Source organism: Eriocheir sinensis, chromosome 60, assembly GCF_024679095.1.
Source record: "Eriocheir sinensis breed Jianghai 21 chromosome 60, ASM2467909v1, whole genome shotgun sequence".
NCBI classification, from domain to species: Eukaryota; Metazoa; Arthropoda; class Malacostraca; order Decapoda; family Varunidae; genus Eriocheir; species Eriocheir sinensis.
Window position 1 is genome coordinate 6,403,676 of NC_066568.1, and position 15,631 is coordinate 6,419,306.

The window sequence follows — 15,631 nt, forward strand, 5'->3', positions numbered from 1 at the left end:
CACTTTTACTTACTTACTTACTTACTTACTTACTTACTTACTTACTTACTTACTTACTTACTTACTTACTTACTTACTCACTTACTTACTTACTTACTTACTTACTTACTTACTTACTTACTTACTTACTTACTTACTTACTTACTTACTTACTTACTTCATCTGACATTACTGCTACTATTTTTTTTTTACAGCAGAGGAGACAGTGCAAGGGCGTAAAAAAACAAGAAAACTAATGAAAAAATAAGCCCGCTACTTACTGCTCCTGAATAGCGTGGCCAAAAAGAGAAATCAGTTTCGGGAGGAGAGGTGTCCTGATACCCTCCTCTTGAAATTGCTACTACTAATATCAATAATAATGATAGTAATAATAAAACAATAATAATAATAATAATAATAATAATAATAATAATAATAATAATAATAATAATAATAATAATAATAATAATAATAATAATAACAATAACAATAACAATAATAATAATAATAATAGTAACAGTAAAAATAAATGATATCGAAAATTGGTAATAACTATAGAGATAATAATAATAATAATGATAATAATGATCAATATAGCGGTACATCATTATCACAACCGCTGATAATATTATAATCATCATATCACAAAATCAACCCAAACACATCTTACTTCAATTCCACTAATAGTAAACTAATTATTACTCCCAACAAGAGCAGCAGCAACAAGGATAGCACCAACACCAACACGCAGGTAGCGGGGCTAATTAAGAGACGCGCCAGGTAGAGTAACAATATATTTAATAAGTGTCTTCCGTCCACGCGCGGCACACGGCGTAATGGTAGTAATAACACGAAGAAGGGGGCTCAGCTTCGGTCATTAGTTACATTCCTAGTCGAGGGTCACGTTGGCGGCCGCGAGAGTATGCGTTCACCTAGCAATACGTCACGGCTGCCAAAGCGACGTACACAAATATACACATAGGCCAGAAAATAAAAACGTACACAGCTATATATACACGGCCTTGCTGGTATGTATGTTTATGTGTTAATAAAATACATATACGAATCTATTAACGGACTTCTGTCGGTACGTATAATGTGTATGTATGTTAGTAAAATACATGTATGTATATATATATTTCTTCTTTTATGTTTGTGTACACCTGGATATCACTTGTGGGCACAGCTATAAGTATGTATACACAATCTACGCCACTACGCACGTCCATAGATAGTATTATTATTTATATTATTATTAGTTATTATTAGAAATACTTGTATTACTCTTAATGACGTTATTATTATTACTATTGTTATTATTATTATGAAGTGTATCATTAGTTGTGTGTGAAAAGGCGCAGACACATCGTACACAATGCTTGGTGGAGACATGGATACACACACACACACACACACACACACACACACACACACACACACACACACACACACACACACACACACACACACACAGCTCGATTTTGAGGGAACGAATACAACGAATACACGAGTGAGAGAAGAGATAAAAAAAAAGTTTTCTCTAGTCAAGTAGGTGTAGGTTAATGGATCAGGAAGGAGGAGGAGGAGGAGGAGGAGAAGAAGGAGGAGGAGGAGGGAGAGGAGATATGACTTAATGGCACATGTGTTTCGCTCAGTCATGCGAGGAAAGTGGAACGAGTTTTCCTGGAGGTGATATAAGAGGGGTGAGGGAGAGTGGGAGGGAGGGGAAAAGGTAAGTTGAAATGGATGGGAAACAGGTAGGGGAAGCGGAAAGAGGGAAAGGGAAGGAGAGCGAGGAGGGAGAGTTTAGAACGAGAAAAGAAAACACACTGATTGTCTCGCCGTGCGGGCGTCTGGTGTTGGTGTTGTGAAGGGTGATGGGGTACAGCAACACCGAGACGCGCGCGAGATGCACACACACACACACACACACACACACAGACACACACACACAGACACACACACACACACGCACACACACACACACACAAACACCGAACACATACACACACGGAGGGTTGTACACAGGTGGAGGTGATGGAGGTGGTGGTGGTGGTGCAGAAGGTGCTGGTGGTGGTGCCTCGGGGGAGGGGGCGGGCGGCTGGCGCCTCACAGGGTGGACTCTGTGATGGGCGGCAGCGTGGCCAGGTGTGTCGCCGCGGCCAGGCCCAGCGTGGCGGCCTGGCAAGGGGCCCGCCCCCTGCCGTGCCGCCTAGCGACCCCCTCAGGCACCTCGCTCTGCTAGGAACGGGCGAGGCGAGTGGAGAAGCGGGAGGACTGGCGGCGGAGGGAGCGGCGGCGGCCCAGTAGGATCCGCTTGAAGGCGTTGCGGAACTCTGGGCTGAAGACGGTGTAGATGATGGGGTTGAGGGTGGAGTTGAAGTAGCCGAGCCAGAGAAAGGTGGCGATGAGGTACGGGTTGAAAGTGCAGGCTCGGGTACAGAGGGGCATGAGCACGGCCAGCGTGAAGAAGGGCAGCCAACACACCACAAAGGCCCCCGTGATGATGGCCAGCGTCTTGGCCGCCTTGCGCTCCTTCCGCGACTCCGCCTCGCGCCGCCGCAGGTGTCGCGGCACCACCTGCGAGGCTACGGCGCTGGCGGTCACCACGGCGGGCGCAGACTCCTGCGTGTCGGTGGGGTGGCCGTTCAGCGTGCTGCCGTTGGAGGTCTTCTCGGGTGAGGGCTGAGAGGACATGCGCGTGAAGGTGGTGGTCTCGCTGATCGTGACAGGTCCGCGGCACAGCGCGGCGGCGTTGGTGCCGATCCTGCGTCTGATGCGCTTCCTGGCGGCCTGGTAGACGCGGTAGTACAGGATGAGGATGACGGCCAGCGGCAGGTAGAAGGACGTGACGGTGGCGAAGATCTGGTAGCCGAGCGCCTGCGAGATGATGCACATCTTGTTCCTGAGCCGCTCGTGCCAGTCCGGGTCCTTCCAGCCCATCATGGGCGCCGCCGACACCAGGAACGACACCACCCAGATGACGCCGATCATGGTGCCGATGCGGCGCGGCGACCGGTGGTGGATGTAGTCCACCTGCGTGACGGCCCAGAACCTGAGTGGAGGAGCGGGGGGGTGTTAGTGGTGGTGGCGGTGTGGTGGTGGTGGCGGTGCGGTGGTGGTGGTGGTGGTGCATGGTGATTGCGATAGAGCTGACGGTGGTGATGGTGGTGGTGGTGAATGTGGAAATGGTAGTGGTGATGATGATGGTGGTGGTGGTGGCGAATGTGGTGGTGGTGGTGGTGGTGGTTGTTGTAACTGCAGTCCATCATGATGACGTCTCCGACCCAGCGGTGGAGGGAGTAAAGGCGAAGAGTTGGAGGTTGCGTTTGAGATTGTGGAGGTAATGAAGGAGGAAGCTGGATGACTGGAGGGAAAGATGGGTTGGGGTGGTGGGAGGGAGATAGAGAACAGAAAAAAGAAAGAAAACAAGAAATAGAAAATGGAGGTATTTGTGGCAGCGGTGGTGGTACATGGTGAAGGTTATGGTGATGGTGGCTTGGGGCATTGGGCAAAGAGGAGGGTATTGATAGTAGTGAAGATACAGAGACAGGAGAGGGAAGAAGAAATGGAAGAAAAAGGGAAATTTATGAAAGAAGAGAAGGGGGAGGAGGAAGAGTATCAGTAGGAAGCGGATGAGAAGCAGGAGAAAGACAAGGAAGAGGAGGAGAAAGACAAGGAAGAGGTATAGTAAGGAGAAGAGGAAGAACAAGAACAAGAATTAGAACAAAACAAAAACAGAAAACTAAGAAAAATAAAACAAACAGGAACAAAAAGTATCCAAAGTGATGTGAGGAAAGAAAGAAATACAGTAAAGAGGATGATGTATCGTAGTGGGAAAGAAGGAGTTAGTCATTGTTGGGGGGGAGGGAAAATGACGAAAAGAAAAACAAAAACAAAGTGAACGATGAAAATAAGTAATCGTGGGAGTACAAAGAAAGATAAAGAAAATGAGATGGATATTGATAGGGGAGAGAAGAAGAGAGAGAGAGAGAGAGAGAGAGAGAGAGAGAGAGAGAGAGAGAGAGAGAGAGAGAGAGAGAGAGAGAGAGAGAGAGAGAGAGAGAGAGAGAGAGAGAGAGAGAGAGAGAGAGAGAGAAAGAAAAAAAACTGCATGTGAGTAAACGAATGAATAAAGTTGAAAAAAAAAAAAAAATAGAAGCAAAATATAAAACAACTATAAAACCCACCAAAAGCAAATCCTGATATCAAACAAAAAACGGAACCTCACAGATTTATAACACCTGATACACCTAATTCGGTTACCTGCCTCTCCTCGTAGCACTCACCTGTCCAGAGCTATGGCCACCAGGTGCAGGATGGAGGCGGTGCAGCAGAGGACGTCAGAAGCTGTCCACATGTCGCACAACTCCGGGCCCAGCGTCCACTCCTTGCTGACCTGTGTGTGGGGAGGGGGTGGCTGTTAACGTATGGAGTAGGTGTCAAGAGAGAGAGAGAGAGAGAGAGAGAGAGAGAGAGAGAGAGAGAGAGAGAGAAGGGAAGGAAGGGAAGGAAGGGAAGGAAGGAAGGAAGGCAAGGAAGGAAAGGAAGGAAAGGAAAGGAAAGGAAAGGAAAGGAAAGGAAAGGAAAGGACAGGAAAGGAAAGGAAAGGAAAGGAAAGGAAAGGAAAGGAAAGGAAAGGAAAGAGAGAGAGAGAGAGAGAGAGAGAAATGCAGGTAGAGAGACAGACAGATAGAGTGACAGAAGCAGAAAGGCATGCAGAAAGAAACACTGCACCATATAAATGTAAATAAAATAATAAAGTTGGGAAAAAAATTACAAAAATAGGAACCAAATATGAAAAAAAAAACTAATAAATATACGAGAAAACAAGTCGTAAGGTAAACAGACCAAAAAAATATTAATAAAAAAAATTCTCTCTATATTTTTTTCGCTTCGCTGTCCGAGCTGTCTTTGTGAGCCCCGGGTAAAATGGTGTTGTCATTGTTGGGTGCTGCACTGCCTACACAAAGCTCTCTACACGCTAGGGAATGTTTTTTTTTCTCTGGGACGAGACTCTTACATCGGCTCTTTCACCAGTCTTATATCACCGCAGGAAGGGCTGATACTTATGGAACATGTTCAATCAGGGGCCCAGCGAGTCCCAGCCTCTCCCCGCGGGTCGTCCCATGAGGGTGGTGCAGGTAACGGACCAAGACGTGTGTGTTAGTCCAGGCTGCCGGAGTGGTTTGGTAAAACTAGAACCAAATACCGACTCTGGCCAAAGACATGATTATTTTAATGTGGTTATATATTTTTTTCTTAATTTTGTGCTCGGAGCGGTGATCAGACGATATTCACAGCAAACGGATGCAGATGATGCTTATGTATTTCTTTCACTTTCCAAGACGTGTACTGCTGCTGCTATCACGGCATTAATGTATGCAGCAAAGTATAAACAGGCATGGCTCTCATATAATCGTCAAAGATTAAAAAAAGCAGACAAATACGAGTCATATAGTAATTTCCAATATAAAAATCTCACGAAGAATATTGGAAAAAAAATGTAGACTTCAAATCTTATGAAATACTGAAAGCTCTAATGACGAGGGTGGAGTGGAGATGAAAAAAGACTTGTGATTGGTTGGCGGCTGGCGTGAACCGTGACGTCATCGTGGTAGCTCGCGTGAAGCGGCTAAAGCCTGAACACCGAGTGCGATTAGGAGCAGGAGATGGTTGTCACCCGGCGCCTGCAGTGGCCTGTTTGATCTTGTTTGTGTGTCTTGTTTGACGCGTGGGGTCCTCGTCCTCACCGCCGTGATTACCAAGACGTCGGCGTGGCGAGAACATCATTAGGTGTCAGGTAAGCCCAAGGATGGCGGAGATACAGGTGGATAAGGTGTGCGGCGGTGCTGGAGAGGCTGCGTGGGCACTGGCAGGGGATTGGAGGCGACGGGGAGGCGGGGCAGGTTAGCATTGTGTTGGCTTGACATCATTTCTGAGGCTATGATCGTCCTTGATTTAGTTTACGTGTTTAACTCTTACACCAAATTCACCTCAAACATTGCATTGTGAAGTATTATCAGCAACTTTGCCAGACTGTCGTACTCAGCCTTTATGTTTATGTAGTTATTGTTAATGTGGTTAATTATTGGTGTGTTTCTTGGCAGCTATGGGTCAGAAGCTGGTGAATACGATGCTCCGAGTACGACAATCTGGCAACGGTGATTAATAGCCATCTACGGAATCGCGCCAGCCAAGCACCACCGCCTTCCATGATTTTTTTTATATATATCTGTGATGGCTCTTTCGATATCGTAATTTGTTGCCATTTTTTAACCGCTTTACGTTGTAGTATTAAGTGTCAAGTGTATGTTTGCCGAAAAGAGTTGCGGAAAATAAAGTGTGATGTGAGCAATGAGAAACGAAACATTCTTAAATTATTATTCAATGCTTCACGCGGCTCCATTTTTTTTTCTTATTATTGTAGAAGTTTGTATTGTAGAGTGCAGGTAACGAGGTACTATTGGCGGCCGATTTTGGTTAAGTAGAAGGCAACCCTTATTTTAGCGTTTGAAACATGGCTTACTCTAATTCTTCTAAGACACCAAACACATGCTAGATTTTTAAATGGTGTAAGTGTTTGTTATGTGCCTAGTATGGCTTTTAAATTTTCTTTGGGACTGGGTTAGAAGTGTTGGATATGCACAAAGTTAACTCGACATATTACAAACTGTCATAAAAAGTAATATCGCCACCCTCATAAAATAATTGCCTAGGTCATTTTTCAGCGATTTCCAGGTTTTTGTCTACATCAATTTTTTAACACGTGACGCCCGTTTTTGTATATTTGCCTTCTTCATTCAGGGTTTGAGTGTTCTAGAATTGGCCTTTTCATTTTTGCCTAAATGTTAAGCCAAATGAGATGATGACAGTTCTTTTCCTATTTCCTGTAAAGTAGAAAATAATGACTTTGGTGCTTTGCTTACGAAGGTGACGATATATAACATGAAACCAACTCACCACGCCTTGAAAAACAGATCAAAAAGACACATCAGCCACAGTATTGTTAATGGAGGCAAATGCAACGCAAAAAACCCAGACGTTAGTTACACTGGCTTCATGATACACTTGTGAGGTAGTGAAACCAAACATTGGCAAGCACGGTTCAAGATTGTACACGTGTATAACTTTTCCTCGATGATCTTCGTCGTGAGTGTGCATCCCAGGAAGAGTTGTCACCGCTGCAAGTCGAGGGAAGCTAAAAATACAAAAAAAGTTCATTGTGACAAGGACGCATGCCTGTCCCTGCTCGGAGAAAAGATAGTGCCTGTGTGTGTGTGTGTGTGAGAGAGAGAGAGAGAGAGAGAGAGAGAGAGAGAGAGTTAGTTGCATGGAGTTCCCCTTCAAAATGATTGCCCCGTTTTCGTTGGCTCAGCAGGAATATCGTTATCATGGAAACCGTTCGCATTTGTTCAGTGTTTTTCGTGTTGAATATAAAGTACTTTTAAATATTTATAATGCATTAAAATCACACGAAGGATATTAAAAAAAAACACATCAGACTTATAATATGAAAGACCAAAGGCTGTGATGACGCGAGGGCGGGCATGGGGTGAAATGAAGGCTTGTGATTGGCTGGCGGCTGGCGCGAACTGTGACGTCATCGTGGCCGCTCGCGTGAAGCCCCGGGGCTGGGACTCTCAGGCGCTTCCCTTGTTAACTAATTCCAAAGACCGAAAGCGGGATCAATCGGGTCCTCTTGTGTGTTTTTTTAGGTTCATGGTACAGAAGAGTCAGATTACCATTAGGGTCATAATTGTAGAGTGCAGGTCAGGAGGTATTGTTGGCGGCCGATTTTGGTATTCATTTGTTTCTTGTTATTGCTGATGATGATGGTGAGTAATACCGTCGTCCTTCAGTGAAATCTACCGTAGCTTTGGAAGATCGTGGACACGTCAGAAAACCACGGAAATATAAGAACCACGCCAGCGGAAATAGTGGTTTGACTGAAGATCCACGGAAAATTTGCCCAGTGTAATAGCCCCTTTAGTGTACTTTGTCGAGCAATAGTTGCCTTTTCATTTTATTGTGTGATTTTCCCCCACATGTTATTCGTGGATTTTTAAGTGTTATTAGCTACACAGAAATCACTATTTGGTCGTAGCCTAAAGATGGCGACCTCACTCAAGTCTTCTCAGATTATAATTTTCTCATAAGGTTCTATTTGATTTTGTCATTTGCCGTCTTTTGTTGTTGTTGCCCCATTACCTTGCTGACCTAGGTGTAGCGTGTGCGTTTGTCCAGGACGCGGGAAGAAGGTGAAGTGAGGAATTAAGATGCACAACAAATGTTTCTTACCAAATGCTTCATGGCGGTTCCCCTTTTATGAGCGTTTAGTGTAATGTTTATATTGACGTCCGTCCCCTGTTTTAATCACTGAGGGAAGGAAAGATAGTTTTGACCCTAAGGGAGCATCAGGGGAAACTCAGGGAAACTTTGACGTGCAGATGTATTTTTCTTTTCAACATTGGATGTACTGTGTGTGTGTGTGTGTGTGTGTGTGTGTGTGTGTGTGTGTGTGTGTGTGTGTGTGTGTGCGCGCCCTTGATGGTGCTGCAATGACACCTTTGCTATATAGTCAAATAGATATAAAATACATTACCATAAAATTGTAAAGCGTCTTCAGTATGAACATACGTGTGGTGGTAACCAGTAATGATCCATTCAGGCAACTTTCGGCCGTAGGAGGTTGAGTTTCAGTGTCAAAACGTAATCGCTTACTTAGCTCCTTGTACCGTTCATGCAGAGCAGCAAACGCGCCTGGAGTCCGATTCCTTGAAATATGTGAGGTGAAGGTCAAATTGGGGACGTACGCCTTAGCTCATCTCTGTCGCCTTGACCCATTGAGACTGTGGTGGTGAAGAACTCATCACCCCGGGACACAGGGCAAGTGTGACATCCGGGTTACCACAGTTTACCTTTCCAAGGTTTCCCCATGTAGCAGTTTACTGACCAATCCCACAGGGAGGATAAACAGCTACACTCCAACTGCACGCCGACTGCCCGGCCGGAAATTGAACCCCGGTTCCCGGATTCGTAGCTTGGCACGATAACCAGTGCTCCATGGAGGCGCCTTAAAAAGTATGGCGATAGTTTATATCTAGGTCCATTATGAAATACGTACTAATATGAGCATGCATAAGATGCAGCAAGTTGACAATTTCTATTAAAAACACGGCAGGGCACAAAGTGTGTGCCTATGAAAGGTTCATCCCAGACAATAAACGAGAGTCAACCACGAGACTCCTGATATTCCACAGCCTTGGCGGGCAGGTTGGAACGTGGCGCCGCAAACCTCCACGTTATAACGGGAGTGTCACGGCGCTAACATCCAGGCGGAGACCGACAAACATGTACCGACACGCCGTCCACTGGCCGCTCGGTGCTGCCCGGTGATAGGTTTCGAACTCATTAGTTATAAAATATGATAACTTATTTATGTGAATTGCTTAACTGAGTACAGGAAGTGTTTTACATATAAATGTAGATCATTACATCTTGCCACCTATAATTATTAAAATCTTTATGTATTCATGATTAGCACTAAACGTTTTGCTGAAATTACTTTTTTTTATGTGTGTCATATGAACATCGTAATTACTTTGCCATGACGGCGTGCCTCTAACCAGTCCATTTTGTATTTCCATATTAATTTTTTTTCAATATATTAATAACACAACTACTAATGTGTGTGTGTGTGTGTGTGTGTGTGTGTGTGTGTGTGTGTGTGTGTGTGTGTGTGTGTGTGTGTGTGTGTGTGTGTGTGTGTATTCATCTTCTTTATCAATCATTTCCATCCTTTACCTGTCAAAAGGAAGTGAATGGCGTTCCCTCTCACCTTTGTCCTCCCCTTCCTCCCATTATTCTCTCTCTCTCTCTCTCTCTCTCTCTCTCTCTCTCTCTCTCTCTCTCTCTCTCTCTCTCTCTCTCTCTCCAATGCCATCTGACATTCTCTTATCTCTCCTCGCTTCCTTCCTCTTCTATTAACTTCCTCTTTTCTCTCCCTCGCTCTCCTCCATCTCACTCCCCCTCTTCCTCCCTCCCTCCCTCCCTCTATCTATCCATCTTTTCCTGTCAGTCTTTCCATTTTTTGAGAATTTTAAAAAATCTAGTTTGACGGCAACATTCTCTCTCTCTCTCTCTCTCTCTCTCTCTCTCTCTCTCTCTCTCTCTCTCTCTCAGGGGAGAAGTAGATCCCCATTTATCTTCTGTAACTCAATATGAAGGCGAATGTATCACAAAAACCGAGAGAGAGAGAGAGAGAGAGAGCGCACTATGCCTTAGGGTCTCAGATTTCTTGTTAGAGAAATGTAAGGAAAGTAAAACTCCATCTCAATTTGGTAAAGAGGCGTAATATGTTGTTTCTCTCTCTCTCTCTCTCTCTCTCTCTCTCTCTCTCTCTCTCTCTCTCTCTCTCTCTCTCTCTCTCTATATATATATATATATATATATATATATATATATATATCTACTTATCCATTTCTGTCTTTTTTTCTTTCTTTCTCTCTTTCTTTCTTCTTTCCTTCCTTCCTTCCTTTCGTTTTTTTTCTTTCTTTATCTCTTGCGTTCGTCTCTCTCTCTCTCTCTCTCTCTCTCTCTCTCTCTCTCTCTCTCTCTCTCTCTCTCTCTCTCTCTCTCTCTCTCTCTCTCTCTCTCTCTCTCTCTCTCTCTCTCTCTCTCTCTCTCTCTCTCTCTCTCTCTCTCTCTCTCTCTCTCTCTCTCTCCTTCATCCATCCTCCTCTTCTTGATCTGCTCCATCTCTTCTCTTTCCTCCACATTGTTCCCTTTCACCACCAAAACCACTCTCCTCCTCACTTTTCCTCCTCCTCCTCCTCCTCCTCCGTATTCTTCCCTTCTGTTAATCCTTTTCCTCCCTCTCCTCCGTTTCGAATTCTCCTCCTCCTCCTCCTCCTCCTCCTCCTCCTCTCCCTCACCTCGTACACGGCCCCCAGCGGCATGACCAGGGCCGCCACCAGCAGGTCGGCCACGGCCAGGCTCAGGATAAGGTAGTTGGCCACGGACTGCAGGTTGCGCTCCAGCAGAATGGCGGCGATCACGAACACGTTACCTGAGGGCAAAGGATAAGTAGGTTAGCCGGATACGTTGCCTGGGAAGGAGGAGAAAGAGGAGGAGGAGGAGCTGAAGGAGGAGGAGGAGGAGGAGGAGTAAGTCGCAGCATAGGAGATGGAGGAGATGAATTAACAGTAGGCTGAGGACGCGTAGGTAAAGGATGGGAGGAACACGGAGAGGAGAATGTTACCCGCACACGTGACTGGGGAGAAAGGTCAAGGGGGTCAGCCGCACACTGCCACTGGGGATAAAGGGGAAGAAGGTTAGCCGGACACGTTACCTTGGGAGAAAGATGAACATTTTTGGGGGGAAGGGGAACAAGGTGTCGAGTAGGAGTTAGTGTGTGACGGACGAGACGGAAGGGCACAGTGAGGGTTTTCCACAAGGACGCGAAGTGAAACCTTAGCAAATGAGATCGAATTTGTTTTAGCAGCAAATGAGAGAGCACTTTGCCCGGTAAACAGCACCGCCTGCAACCCGTGGATCATGGCTTCACTCTCGGCTTTCAGCATCTTCGCACTAATATTTCAGACCCCAGCTGCCTTTCCACCCTTCAACTCCTCCACAGCCTCTCTCACCTCAACAAGAGAGGGTGGACTTTCGTTTATTGGTGGATCAGCAGCCGCCATCTGCAACTCAACCAGATGGAGCTGTCCACTTTGGGACTCTGCCGGGTACAACTGCCCGGTACCCATTCGCATCTAATACCATCTGCCCATCTGCCGTTCGAATAGTACTCATCTGAGACGTGGATTTGAAATGGAGCTTCTTCAGAGCTCGGAAGACAGAACTAGGGTCGTTTGCATTTAGACAACCCTCGACATCCTCAGAGAGACCTCCGACATACCTCAGAAGCGTGAAGCGTGAAGATGTATAGGGAGATCAAAGGAGAGGGTGGTGGGATGGGAGTTGGGAAATATTTGGAACATACTCGACTATTCAATAGGAAATGTTGCTCATCCTAAGCAATAGATGGAAATATGTTGTAATTCTTCATGCATTCAACAGACGGCACAACTTTTACGTAGCAACGACTCACCAGTGCCACGCGCTTATTTACTGATAAAGCACGCATGTTCCTTCCAAAGTTCAACGTACTCCTATTACTAACTCCAACAATACAGTGCGATACCAATACAGTTCTTCGTTTCACCAGAGATAATCTGATGCTGGTGTTCGTAATAAGAGGAGAACAATGTAAAGAGTGGGCGAGCATCTTTGTGTCTGCAGAATTACTTTTTCACAGCAGAGGAAACAGCACGAGGGCAAAAACAAAAAGAAAGCAATATACGTAGCAACAATCGAGAAGCCTGAATCTTAGTATTATTAACTTGTCAACATGTATTTAAAACCCCGTTCCCTTTTCTATCCTCCTTGCTTCCACTACGTCAACATACATTTAAAACCCCTTTCCCTTTTTTATCCTCCTTGCTTCCACTACGTCAACATACATTTAAAACCCCTTACCCTTTTCTATCCTCCTTCCTTCCACTACGTCAACATACATTTAAAACCCCTTTCCCTTTTCTATCCTCCTTGCTTCCACTACGTCAACATACATTTAAAAACCCTTTCCTTTTCTATCCTCCTTCCTTCCACTACGTCAACATATATTTAAAACCCCGTTCCCTTTTCTATCCTCCTTGCTTCCACTACGTCAACATACATTTAAAACCCCGTTCCCTTTTCTATCCTCCTTCCTTCCACTACTATTCTTCCTTCACTTGTTTCCTTATTCATTCCCTTCCGGTTCCTCTCTTCGTCACTTCGGCGTTTACTGTCGCACATTAAACAACCTCGTTCTCCTTTTTTCCCCTCATGCGTCCTCCCCTCCAGTTGTAATTATTTCTCTTTTCACTTGTTCCCTTTCTCATTCCTTTCCGATTTCTCTTCTTCACTCACTCGTTTACACTTGCATAATTTCGAACCCCATTCTTGCTTCCACATCAGTCATAATTGTTTCTTTCTTCATTTACTCCCCTTTTCACTCCTTTCCGTTTTTTGCTCTTCCAGTCGCTCTCTGTCGCTTTAACTAACCTAACCTAACCTAACCTAACCTCTAAGCGAGAAAAATGAGAAAAAATCACCCCTCACACACACCATTTCATAATATATATCAAAGCATTTGTGATCAGTTTATGTATCATCTATTTTTGGGGGTTAAAATCATGGCACAAATCTGGCCCGTCGCTGCTACACGGTAAAGCCACAAATTTGGCCCGTCGTTAAAACACATTCTACCTAACTTATTTCCTTCTTTTTTTTACAGTAAAGGAGGCAGTAAACACCCTCTCAACCTCTTCTCTTTTCTTCCTTCCACTTTCTTCCATAAATAAACACAAAAAAAGTCCGCTAGCATTGCCCCTTTGAAAGAAAGTAAAGAGGAGAGACCTAAACGAAAGGTCTATATGGGATTCCGCGTTCATGCAAGCGTCATCCCTGCAAACCGTGTACACCCGAGCCACAAACAATGAGCTCTGCGTCACGGCCTTCATACCCTTGATGAACCCGACGGAGTTGCAAAGGTTTTCAATATATTGGCTTCAAATTCGTGCAGCGGTGCCTTTGTTCGTGCGTCAAGACTAATTTACATAGGGCGGAGCATACCGGTGACGGCTACCTGTGGATGGAGAGGCGGGAGGTGGGTAGGTGAGGGTGTAGAGGAAGTGGAAAGTTGTGAGTGACAGGTGGAAGAGACGGGGATGTGGAGTTGGAGTCGCCGGAGGTGGAGTCGGTAAAAATCTCGTCGACTCCTTAACGATACGTGTGGTGTGGTGTGGCTGGGTGTGGTGCGGTGTGGTGTGGCGGGGTTGGATATGCCTACCAGTACTGCAGGAGAGGGGAAGGGGAAGGGGGGTGGAGTCGGAGTCGGAGTCGGAGTCAAAGTCGGAATCGAGGTTGGAGTCGAAGTGGGAGTCGCATCGGAATCGCAACCTCAAAATTACGCGGAGTCGATTTTTTTTTATATCCGATTCCACACAGGAGCACTGGATGACTAGTTATGGGAGTGAGGGAAGGCGGGAGATAAATTATGGAGCGAAAGGCAGGTAAGGATGGAAAGGTGGAAGATAATAGGAATGGAGAGGTCAATTAAGTGAGAGTGGATAAGGGAAAAATAAATTACCTGTTGAGTGGAGGAGAGTTACCTGCTAAATGGAATCCTGGGGGGGTGGAATGAATGAAAGGTAAAAATGAGTTAGTGGAGAAATGAAGGAAAGGAGGACAGAAAAACAATTAACTGCAACTGGAAAAGTGGAGGAAAAAATACAAGCGCTGAGATATGTGTGGGAGAGAGAAAGAAAGGAAGAAGAAAAAAAGTGGAGAAAAGAGAGAGATGCTTACTGGAGGTGAGAAGGTGGAGAGAAGAATGGAGGAATGAAGGATGAACGAGGAAAAAGAGGAACAATTAAATGTAAAGTGAAAGTGGAAAAATAAGGCAATGGTGGAGAGATGAAGGAAGAAAGTGGAGAGGGAAAAAAAAGTGGAGAGGTTGAGAGGGTGTTTACTGGAGGTGGAGAGAAAGAATTGGAGAGGAATGGAGGAGTGGAGGAAAAAAGTGGAGAGGTTGAGAGGGTGTTTACTGGAGGTGGAGAGAAAGAACTGGAGCGGAATGGAGGAATGAACAGACTTAAAATAGATGATGGTAGACCTTAGTGGAGGGGATGGAGGTATTGTTTAAGGGAGGGAAAATTTGTGAAAGGGATGGAAGGAGTTAAGGGAGGAGGAATAAGGGAAAGGGTTGGAAGGACTTTGAAGAGGAGGAGACAATCATGGGAGTGTTGGAGAGACAAGCGGAGGAGTAATCGATGAATGGATTGGAGAGACTGAAGCGGAGAAAAAATAAGTGGCAATGTTAAGAAGTGGAGGAAAACTTACTGGATTGGTTGGGGAGGCCGAAGTGGAGAAGTTAGTGGAAATATTGATAAGTTATGTAGTGGAAGATAATATACTGTAGGGGTTGAAGACTGCAGTGAAGGAGAGGTTCGTGGACAGGTCGACAGTTTGTGTAGTGGGAGATAAGTTAGTGGAGGGGTTAAAGGGATTGTGAAGTGGAGAGAGGGAGTTATGGATTCGCGGATTCTTAAAGGAAGGGACAAACTGTGTGGGTGGGATGTAAAGAGAAGTGAGTCTGACATTGGGGAGATAAAGGGGTCGGTAGATTAGAGGAAGGGGTGGAAACGAATGATAAGATGGAAGGGTGGAGGGAGGAAAATCAGAGAAGGAAAAGAGGAAAAGAGATTGGGAAAGAAGGAAAAAGGAGATGGAGTAAAAGGAAAGGAAGGAGGAGGAAAATCAGAGAAGGAAAAGGGAAAGAGGAAAAGAGATTGGGAAAGAAGGAAAAAGGAGATGGAGTAAGAGGAAAGGAAGGAGGAGGAAAATCAGAGACGGAAAAGGGAAAGAGGAAAAGAGATTGGGAAAGAAGGAAAAAGGAGATGGAGTAAAAGGAAAGGAAGGAGGAGGAAAATCAGAGAAGGAAAAGGAAAAGAGGAAAAGAGATTGGGAAAGAAGGAAAAGATGAAATAAAAGGAAAGGAAAATTGGTTGAAGGGTTGAAATAGAGAGGCAGGAGAAAGCAGAGA

General features: G+C 45.2%; 1 protein-coding gene across 1 annotated transcript; it reads right to left on the reverse strand.

The window, feature by feature from the left end:
- Positions 1 to 758: 758 nt before the first annotated feature.
- LOC126985833 (5-hydroxytryptamine receptor-like) lies at positions 759 to 11,060 on the reverse strand. The gene is made up of 3 exons (XM_050841269.1): positions 10,917 to 11,060; positions 4,269 to 4,378; positions 759 to 3,034 (listed from the first exon to the last, which is right to left on the reverse strand). Exons 1-3 carry the CDS (start codon positions 10,938 to 10,940, stop codon positions 2,221 to 2,223), a joined length of 948 nt encoding a protein of 315 aa, XP_050697226.1. The 5' UTR covers positions 10,941 to 11,060; the 3' UTR covers positions 759 to 2,220.
- Positions 11,061 to 15,631: the final 4,571 nt, after the last annotated feature.